Source organism: Haliaeetus leucocephalus, unplaced genomic scaffold, assembly GCF_000737465.1.
Source record: "Haliaeetus leucocephalus isolate CR32 unplaced genomic scaffold, Haliaeetus_leucocephalus-4.0 Scaffold162, whole genome shotgun sequence".
NCBI lineage: Eukaryota > Metazoa > Chordata > Aves > Accipitriformes > Accipitridae > Haliaeetus > Haliaeetus leucocephalus.
Genome location: NW_010972598.1, coordinates 15,009,793 through 15,020,285, shown reverse-complemented (window position 1 = coordinate 15,020,285; position 10,493 = coordinate 15,009,793). Strand labels below are relative to the sequence as shown.

The 10,493-nt window shown below is 50.2% G+C and overlaps 1 protein-coding gene across 1 annotated transcript in view; it reads left to right on the top strand.

The window, feature by feature from the left end:
- The window catches only part of MTHFD2 (methylenetetrahydrofolate dehydrogenase (NADP+ dependent) 2, methenyltetrahydrofolate cyclohydrolase), a 9,038-nt gene extending 762 nt beyond the window's left edge, over positions 1 to 8,276 (top strand). Inside the window, exons 3-10 of the mRNA XM_010562857.1 lie at positions 134 to 233; positions 2,732 to 2,916; positions 3,823 to 3,945; positions 4,431 to 4,583; positions 4,668 to 4,775; positions 5,159 to 5,251; positions 6,716 to 6,841; positions 7,631 to 8,276. Of these exons, the coding sequence (XP_010561159.1) occupies positions 148 to 233; positions 2,732 to 2,916; positions 3,823 to 3,945; positions 4,431 to 4,583; positions 4,668 to 4,775; positions 5,159 to 5,251; positions 6,716 to 6,841; positions 7,631 to 7,770 (1,014 nt within the window). The 5' untranslated portion in view covers positions 134 to 147 and the 3' untranslated portion in view covers positions 7,771 to 8,276. The remainder of the gene's footprint in view (positions 1 to 133; positions 234 to 2,731; positions 2,917 to 3,822; positions 3,946 to 4,430; positions 4,584 to 4,667; positions 4,776 to 5,158; positions 5,252 to 6,715; positions 6,842 to 7,630) is intronic.
- The last annotated feature ends 2,217 nt before the right edge of the window (positions 8,277 to 10,493 follow it).

The following is a 10,493-nucleotide window of genomic DNA, read 5'->3' as shown; positions in this document are numbered from 1 at the left end:
CCCCTCCGGGATTGGCTGCCGCGGGCGGCGAGAAGGGGAGGAGCCGGACGCTCTCCCCGCCCCTCCTCCTATATAAGGCGACGGGCGGGGCAGAGAGCCTCACTCCCGCTTCCCGCCGCCGCTGCTCCCTCAGCGCCCGCCGCTGCCATGGCGACCGCGCTCTGCCCGCTCCGCACCCTCGGCCGCGCCGCGCTGCGGCCCCGGGATCGCCGCCTCCACCTCAGCGCGCCCAGGTACGGCCCGATCCGGCCTTTTTAAATACACCTGTGTGGTGGGGTAAGTGGGGATCGTCCCTTTCCTCCGCCCAGTGCTGGCGTGAGGAGGGGGAGGCTCGGCCTGGCCCTCACCCCCCCCACCTTCTCCTTCGCCTCACCCACCGGGCTGGGGTAGAGACCCGGCTCATCGCCACCGGCACCGGGGATGACTGAGGCGGACCCCCAGCGGTCACCCCGAGCGGTGCAGGCTGATGAAATCCCGCTCCCGCCTTGCATGGTGTATGTTGGGCTTCCCCCTCACTCCGGGCGGGGGGGTGGGGGGACACACCGGGTCTACCGGGCTCTCCCCGCACCCCCAGAGGTGCCTCTCGGGGCCCGATCTCAGGCTGAACCCAGATTAAGACGGTGTGAGAGGGACCAGAGAACCCCCCCTCTCCCCGAAGCATCGTACCCCAAGCATCCCACCTGTGGCTCAGGCTGTGCACCCACAAACTTTCTCCTTCCACTTCTGCACCACCCTCCCGTGGATTTTGCTCCCGTGCACCGAGAGCCCTTCAGGGAGCTGCTGCTGCTCGGGTGCTTTGGTTTCACCCCCGTTCCCTACTCTAAACAGGGCTCCCAGCTCTTATTTTGGCTTTCCTATAGCTCACAAGGGGGACTGATGCTTCTCCCCGTCCCCTGGAACCCCAGGCTGGGCACCCAGACTTCAGGCTTATGTAAGGGGAAGATTTGGGTAGCCTCTTGGCATGAGGTGTCTGTGATCTAATGAGTTTTCCTTTCCCTAGCTTGCCAGGCACTTGTAATTTCCATAGATGTATCTAAGCGGGTGTACAGTAGTTTAGCGCAGGTTTAGCTCGAATATAAGAATTAGAGGGCCAGGGGGCTGAGCTGGTCTGGAATGGGGTTTTGCTGGTTATTGTTAAATAAGTTTGACTGGGGTGATTAGTGTTGGGGATGAAGCAGCATTTAATTCCCAGTAAATGGGAGAAAACTACATATTTGAGTAGGTCAGGGATGCAGGTATGTGGCTGGAGCGGCTCTTGTGGTGGCTTTCCCCTGTGGCAGCTGTCCCCAGTGCTCCAGGATCAGGATTGTACCTAGAGAAGGTCAGAATACAGCAGTGTTGGACTTAACGTGGGATCCTGGTAGGAGAAGGTCTGTGCGCCAGGCAGCTGACAGATTTTTGAGGACAAACTGCAGCAGTTTGGCTCACTCCCATTGGATGGTACATGGAGGGTTGGAAACTGCACTCGGTGCTGTTGGGCTTTCTCCTGTGGGTCAGTCGTCTCCTGGATTCCTGTGGCAAGTTGAGTAGCTTGTGGAGTTCTGATGTATATTGCTTCAGAAATGAGCTGGTCCTTGCGATTTGGGAAGGCACCATAAATGACAGTAACACTGTGGGAGCATCTTTGCTAGCTGTGGCTCAGAGGAAGGAATAATGGAGCAAGTAAGGTGCTCGTCATGAGGCAATGCTATAGTGAAGTCTAGAACTGAAGCTTGTGAAGGTGTACCTTCTCCCAAAGGGATTAGTGAACAAGAATGATCTTCAAATAAGAGTTGTAGTGATAACCTGAAGAAAAAAAAAACCAAATGTGAGCAGTGTTGTGACAGCCTTTTGTGAGTGGGGACTGGCAGCCGTGGCCTCCCAGCTAGCTGTAGGTCAAGCCAGCCTTTCTATGTACTGCAGGGTGTCTAGTTGCCTGGAATGTATTTGGTGGTGACTGGATATTCCCGTTACCAATTTAGACCAGAAATGTACGCAAGGAGTTGTTTTGACCTGGTTCAAACGGGCAACTGTCCCTTCTACTCCAGCTAGACGTTGGAGTCTGTCAGAGGGGGTGAAACCACGTACCCCCAGCCCAGCTTTAACAGCCTGAAGGCACGACTGTAGCTGTAGCAGCACTTACTTGAGCAGGGGAAGGCATGAGACTGGCTTGCGTGAGGTGCGTGCTGTGCTAGATGGGCCGACGGTCTCGCCGAGGAATTTGTGGGGGATGAGGATCTCTGGGAACAGCACTCGGTACAGAAGCATGGCACGCTGTGCCTCCCTTGCTGCATCCAATGAGCTGGAATTACTCAATAGACCTCTTCGGTGGTGGAAGCTCCACTTAAGTGGAGTGAGTTCTGCTTCATGTACGCCCTTTGTAGTGAAGCTGTCATGCCTTTGCAAGGAATGAGTGACTGGCTTTCTACAAATGGGAGCTAACAGTATCTTAGCTTGAAACATGCACCAGACAAACGATCCACACCTCGCAGAGAAGAATAGCGTGTAAGCGTTCTCAGGCTGCACAAATAAGTTGGTCCCTTTGGTAGTTTTGTTTGCTGATCCTGGCTTTGGGCAGCAAAGCTGTAAACTAAGACTGAACTATGCTGCTTAATATGATTTGGTATAAAGGTGCAATAGGCTTGTAAAGTAAGGCTTGAGTGAAAGAGCTTTTCCTGGTCTGTGTTGCACAGAGCCCTAATGACAAGTCCTAACGATGCTGACTGCTTTGGTAATGCTTTATCTGTTGCAGAAATGATGCCGTTGTGATTTCTGGAAGGAAGCTGGCCCGGCAGATCAGGCAGGAAGCCCGTCACGAGGTTGAGCAGTGGGTAGCAGCTGGAAACAAGAGACCTCACCTCAGCGTTGTTCTTGTCGGTGAAGATCCAGCAAGTCACTCCTACGTACTGAACAAAACCAAAGCGGCTGCTGACGTTGGTATGTCTTGCGCTCTGTTCCAAAAAAGTGGAGTAAGTGAGTGTTTTATCTTGCTGTAGTTGGGAGTCCTCTCTGCTGGAGGCTGAGGGAAGCTTTTTGGGATCCATCCATCTGGCAGCTTTTCACCTCGGCTGCGTGGAAGTCCCTGTTTGCCCCAGCATTTGCTATGACTCTTTTGGCTGCCTTCATTGTTGTACTGGGACGTAGTTAATAAACACAGTTCACGTGTGCATTGTGCCATTTGAGTCCCTTGGGGCAACATCAAGCTCTGTAGTTTGGATTTGCAGTTTTTCTAGGTTCATATAAAGCACAGACAAGGCTCTGCTTTGCCGTCTTTCCTCAAATACTTGAGATGCAGTCATCGTTCAGCATCCTTGCTACCCTGTGACTGCTTCCAATCTTGCAAGCTGAGGTCCTGCTCATTGTTTGGCCAAGTATGCTTCTGAAGAAAATGTGCTGAAAGGGGTTAGGGGCAATAAAGGGTTTAATTTCTCCTTGGGTTTTGTCCTGCCGTAGCCTTCTTTTGGAGCTGAGATTTTTAGGCTAACATCCCCTTCTTGCTGTGTCAAGAGGGACCACAGGATGTGCAGTTGCATCTCCGTTGTAGCACACTTTGGTTAGGTTTCTCCAAGCCCTCTCTGCATTCGGAGGGTTTCTGCTTCCAAGTAGTCTTTCCCAGGTCATTAGACCGACACTAACGGCCCTTAACCGTAACTTGCAAGCCTTGTGAAGGTCTCCGGCCTGGAAGGTGCTCTTTGTTACACAAAGCATATGATCCTTGGTGTGTGCTTGTCAGATTTAGTAGAGCAATGAACAGGGCAACTTAAATCTGCATGGATTAAGAAAACTGCTCTTGCACTTGTGCCCACGTGGCTCTCTAATGCAGTGCTTTCAATGGCTGTGCAGGAATCAGCAGTGAAACCATCCTCAGGCCGGCTTCTATTACTGAAGAGGAGCTGCTGGATTTGATCAGCAAACTCAATAATGATGCCAGTGTGGATGGCCTTTTAGTACAGCTTCCTTTACCTGGTGAGTAGCTAGCTTTCCATCTGTTTCATTTTAACATAAAGCTTTTAAGGGTTTGTATGTGCCAGAAGGAGGAGTAGCACGGGGGCTACCCAATGACATGAGAGGTGGCACCCTGCCATGATGCAGCATAAAGAAGTTGATGCAGCTACTCGATCACACAGCTGCCTGCATGAGTTAAGTTGCTGGGGGTCACAGAAATCTATTCTTGTGGAGGGAGTATCAGCTTCCAGAGCCAGAAGCTTGAACTCTGTTGTGATGCTGAGGCTGCCTAAAAATACCCTCTCAGCATTAGCGACGCTGTAGTCCCGAAGCAGTTCCAGTTCCCTTCTGCTGGGAGCAGTTAGCCTTGAGCTTGCTGGAAGTCTTGAGTAGCTTCAAGCTTTTGAACTCTGAAGGGGCTGGTGCAGGAGGTCAGGGCTCTGGCTGACTGCAAAGAGCAGGCTTTTGGCTGATCCCTAGAGTTAAAGTTTTTTCTTCTCTTCCAGAACATATTGATGAGCGCAAGATTTGCAACGCTGTGACTCCAGACAAAGACGTTGATGGCTTTCATGTGATAAATGTGGGTCGCATGTGCCTTGACCAGTACTCCATGCTGCCGGCTACCCCGTGGGGGGTGTGGGAGATCATTAAGAGAACTGGTAAGCTGCTGCTGCAGTATTTGGCTGCTGCCTGGCATAACTCCAGCTTGTGGTTGTTTTAAGACTCCATCTTGTCCTCTGCAGGCATCCCAACGCTGGGGAAAAACGTGGTGGTGGCCGGCAGGTCAAAGAATGTGGGCATGCCCATCGCCATGTTGCTGCATACGGACGGGAGGCACGAGCGCCCAGGAGGTAAGAGCTTGGTGGCCTCAGAGCCTGTGCGCCAGGCAGCTGTAGAAGGAAATCCTCTGCCTGTCACGCGGGCCTCTTTAGGCTCCTAAACCAGTCCCAGGAGCACCTTAGGGACTCTGGCCCATCACATGGGCTGTGGTCAAGGCTGAGGAGTTAACTCTGTACAGTCAGTCTTGTAACATTTTGGAGCCTTCTTCAGTGAGTCCTTGTCCTCTTCCGTACCATATCCCTCCCTCTGACTCTGTAGGCTGTTCCCTGGGGTTTCTTATCAGGCTCTGATGTTCCTGATAAATACACAGGTGGTCAAAGGGGAAGATTTAGAGAAGTGCCTGGGTTTGAGTTGTGTATGTGAATTAAAAAGCTCCATGTAACCACTCTTGCAGGTGATGCCACAGTCACAATATCCCACCGTTACACTCCCAAGGAGCAGCTGAAGCAACACACTATCCGTGCTGATATTGTGGTAGCGGCAGCAGGTAAGACCCAACTCTACTAATAGTGCAGGCAAGGCGCACAGAGGGTGCCGCACTGCAGTTTGTGTGGCGTTTCTGATGGGAATCGTTGCTCACAGGAGACAATCCTGTCAGTATTGAATGTCCTGGGGCCTCCCTATCTGAGGCAGCTCTGGCAGTGTAGGAGAGTCTGGTGCTCTCATGGCTGGCTGCAGCTGCTGTAGGCGAGGGCTAGGACAGCAGCTGAGGGGCTGTTTGAGCCAGCCAGTTAATCCTGTGATTAAGCCTAGGAGCCACATACTTGATCTTGGTAGCAGAGCTGTTTGTAGCTCTGCCTTTGAAATGTAAAATAACATCTGGCAGGAGGGGTTGGTATGCCAGCAAGCACCTGATCAGATCTAGGGAACGGCTACAGACAGGCTCTGTTATACATGCACACAGTTCTGTATTTATGTGAGGAAGAGGGAAAAAAAAATACCAAGATAGCATCTGCTTACCTAGAGACAGACAAAATGCTGAGCGACAGCTGCAGTGCCATCTTCAGAGCACAAGGAATCTCTCAGAGGTGTGCTCTTCTCCAGGCTGTACCCTTGGCATGGAGTTAGTTCATCAGCAGAGGAGTTGAGCTGATTTGGGGTGTCTGTTTGGCAGCAGAAGCTGGGTGTGAGCCTGTGGGGAGGGAGGAGAGAAAATGTGGGTTGGAAACTGGGTATAAAGAGACAAGGTGCTGGAAGGATTAGAAGTGGTGTTGAAGGTGTTGGTGCACGTAACGACGGCAGAAGTGCTGCTGGCAGGTAAGGCATGTGAATTGCCAAAGGTGGTCAGCAGACCAGGGGAAGGCTTACAGGAAAGAGGTAACTAAGCAGAGGGTGGGAATGAGTTCCTCTGAGCCAGCAGTATCTGGCAGAACCAGACAAACACACTCCACCCTGAAAGGGTGGCTTAGCAGAAAGCTGCTGCTCCCCACCCCTCTCCCCCTGTCATCTGGGGGTTTTACAGCCCCTGGGCAAAGCCAGTGCCTCTGCCAAGCTGGGTTGCAGTGGTCTCGGACGCTGGTCCAGCTTGCTGACTTAGTGCAGGTGCAAAAAAGTTGCTGGAGCTGCGTGAACAAACACAGCCACAGACTTCAAATGTGAGCTTTAAGGTTTCGACTTGGAGAGGATGCTTTGGTCCCAGCTGCTTTGCCAGACCTCTTTCTGGGGGTGGATTCCAGTTCTTTACACTCTGAGGTTATAAGTAAACAGCTCAAATTCCTGATGGAGCTGAACATTAAGGAGGTAGTGCTGGACTGTGCAACTCTGGGTAGATTTGCATTTTGTAGAATGGTAGAATCCTTCAGGTTGGAAAAGACCCTTAAGATTGAGTCCAACTCTTTTCTGAGGCAGTAAGGCCCAGGTGAGTGAAGACATAACATGAAGATGGGGTGAAGGGGAGCAGGGGGGCTGTTTAGCACCACCATGAGCATTTGATTCTGTTTTCTTCTTGCAGGCATACCCAACCTGATCACAGCTGATATGATCAAAGAAGGAGCTGCAGTTATTGATGTGGGGATAACAAGAGTGCAGGATCCTGTCACTGCCAAGTCAAGGCTGGTTGGCGATGTGGATTTTGAAGGTATGGAAAGGCTCTGCATCTGGTTCCTTGAGAGTTAAACATCTAGGGAGCTGAGAGGGGGAGGAGAAAGTCCCAGTTCATGTGACTGAGCAGAGGCAGACTGTGCTTCTGTTCTCTTGGTTGGTGCATTCAAAATTGTACCATATGCAAGGGTGCAGCTCTTCCTGTAAATATGCCATGGGAAAGCTGTATGTTGCAAGGCAGAGGAGACTCATCCTGAACCTAAGCAGTCAGGTTGCTTTGCCTCTCCTCCAATTCATCACTCATACTCCTGCTTTTAAATAAAAACATGCAGAACTTACCTTCTGGCTTGCTACTCACTGGCCTCGCTCACCACTTAGCTGCAACGTTGCCCAGACAGACTGTTGGCGATGAGCCCTGCGCTTTTGCGTGAGAGACACTGGAACCTCCTCCTGGAAGAAAGAGAGAGGGGGAATGTTAGTACTTTATTGTGGCTGCCCTCAAGGGCACGTGTGAAGCCCACATCTAGTCTTGGACTTGACATTTCTGTGCTAGAAATCCAGCTATTAGACCTCGCTTTTTGCTTTTCCCCTACCTTGGGCTTTGCAGTTAAGCCTGTAGCAGGGATGGACAGACTATGGTGTGCACTCCCCTGCCCTGAATTACAGGGGGGAAAAAGTCCACCTTGAGAAACTGCTATTCCTTAGCTAGTAATCTTGAAGGAATTTGAACAATGTTAGACTGGTTACAGCTTTGTACTGGCCAGCCAGCTTGATAAGTGTCGCTGCTTTTGACTTGTATGTGAAGCTCTAGCTTTCCTTCCTGCAGGGGTGAAGAAGAAAGCCAGCTACATCACTCCGGTCCCTGGGGGAGTTGGGCCCATGACAGTTGCCATGCTGATGAAGAACACCATCATTGCTGCCAAGAAGCTGTTGAAACCCAAAGAGCTGAAAGCATTAACCGCTTAATGTGGGATTCTCTTTAGCACTGAAAACAACATTCCAAACTGACTCCCAAACAGGCCGATAGAAAATGCAATATTTTTATTTATTGTATTGGAAGTGGAATTTCCTATTCTGAGGTCATAGATATTTACTGGAAGCTGAAGCATATGCACATTAGTTGTACTAAGGTGTAAGCATCTACGCTTCTGGCCTACTCATGCTAGCAAAGCTGCTTTATGTTTAAGCTAGCTCTTCTAGGAAGCCTGCCCTGCTCTTGCAGGGACTAGGTGACAGTCAGGATCCTGGGCATGCAGCTCCCCCGGGAGCTCGGTGTGGCGTTAGCAATCCCGTGGGAGGTAGAGCACTGGTCCACAGTGCAAAAGCAATGATCTTCATGGTTCTGTTCTCACAAATGCTCAGTCTGCCCAGACTGCTTGTGTTTGACTTGTGCTGAAGTCTTTATTCAACACCAGATGTTTAGAGTTACGCTCTTCTGTAGAAGAAGTTACTTGAAAAGGAAAAAAAAAAAAGCCATATGTCTGTTCGCAGCCTGTGCGGGGCCCTGGGCAGTGGCAGATTTGTTGTAACATGTTCTTCTAGGGTGCAGCTAAACTGTTTTGGTTGTTTTTTTTTTTTGCTATTTGGATGGTGACTTTTTTAAAAAGCCTTTTTTTCTAACCAAAGAACAATGGGGTGGGGACTGTTGGTGCCTACATTGGGCACACAGGAGGTTTCCTGGACTGTATTGTAAAGCGTGCAAGTACTTAGTGAATAATGCAGGCTAACTCTAAATAAAGTATGAGAAGACAAAAAAATGCTACTTGTGTCCTAGAATTATTACTGTGCAAGTTTTTTCACTTCTCCCAGAAAAGGAGAGCAGCCTCCAGCAATAGTTTACTATAGCACTTATGATGCAAGCTCCCTTGTCACTGCGGAGCAGGATTAGGTCTGGCTTTCTCCCTGAGTTTAGCTAAGACACAACTGCTACATGCATCACCAACTCAGCTTAGAAATAAGCAGGTCTGTTTGGTTTCATGCCTGAACAAAACCTGTTCAGCTTCCTGATGCCGTTTCCTAACTGCATGACAGTACAAACTTAGTCCTCTAATGAGTTTGTTTTGCAAGCTCTAATTATCCATTGAACATTAACCTTACCTGGGATCATGATGCCTTGGGAAGGATGGAAAAACTTACATGCAGCATTGTTTGTGGGCAGCGAGGTACGTGTCTTGGACTCCTTCCTCTTCGTGTATTCCCTGGAAAGACTGATCTCACCTTTCTGGGAGCAGGAAAGGTTTGTTGTGATGCTGAACTGCTGTTGCTGGAGGCACCTGGTGACTCGGCACTAACCCCACATTCATGGTTTTCCCCTACAGGGGAGGGGGCTTATAAAAACACTAACTGTGTGGGAAGGAAAGCTGAGGTTCAAGGACTCTGCACCAAAAACACACTAAGAGCTGAGACTCATTGAAATGAGGTTTATTGGGTTGTATCACTGATAAATACAAAATGGCTAAAGTGGTACTGTAATGGAGGTGGCAAATCTGAGACGCTCCACTGTTTTCATATACAAAAAGTAGAAACCACGTGTGAACCTTGCAAAAAGGACAAATTTAGTCAAAACAAGCTGGATGCTAGAGTGGCTTCAGCTCTATGAAACATCTACCAGAGTCCACAAAGCCTTTCTGGGGGCATGGGGTAGTAGAGCTGACGTACTGGCTAAAGCAAATGAACCTGTTTGATTAAAATTGTAAGTGTACCTGTACTGCGCTTCAGCTACCACACAGGAGATTGGTACAAAATGCTACAAAATAGACACGATGCGTTCAAGTTGAAATAGTTCTTAAGGTTAACGTCAAGCTACATGGCTCTCGCTTAAGTGGTGATGGGTGTAATAATACTGTGTTATTTATCTCACCACATTTCCCCAGGAGGTGTACTTGAACCAGAAAAAATTGCTATAAATAGGAAATTGCCTTCGAGTCTTTGTTGGACTTGGCTATTTACAGAGAACTGGGATCTGTCCCACACAAAGGTTCAGAGCAGTTGCAATATTTAACTGGTGTCCCAGAGACCCCCATACGGCTGGTATAAATATCAGGTAGGCTGTTTCGGCTTGGGGGAAGGGTTGGGGCTCTGTGAGGTTTGAAACAGAGAAAAAATAAAGACCGCATCTAGCAAAAATGAGTAAAAGCAACAGATTTGAGAGGATTGCTTCAGACCAGTGTTTCTAAACCACAGCTGGGTGTAGCCCATGGAAGGAAAAAAAACCCAAACAAACAACCTTTAAAAGCCTCATCACTGCCCTGGCGCTGCTGGAAAAAAGAGGTGGTGAGAGCCGGGCAGAGCCAAACTGAGCTCAGTGCCCACGCTGACTCCTAACCTGCTCCCTTCCCTTCCTTTCCCAGAGACCCCAAAGACAGCGACGGGTGGGAAGAACCCTTTGCGGAGCCGAAATGCCGACCGGAGACCAAGCGGGGAGCTGCTGGATGCGAGCCTGAAAGCACAGGTGGGTACGTGGTGGGGGACACGCTTGCTCTCCCCTCCCCGTTACGAGCCGCTTGCTGTTAAACCGTGTGCGAATAACCAGGATTGAGGAGCTAAAGTGGGCGCAAAGCCCCTCGCGCAGGGGCCGGGCAGGCGGAGCAGGGTCCTCCAGCGAGAGAACAGCTCGGGCACGTCTCGCTCCCGTCCGGAGGAAGAGATGCGGCTGTTACTGGGGCCAGGGATGGCCCTGGGAAAACCGC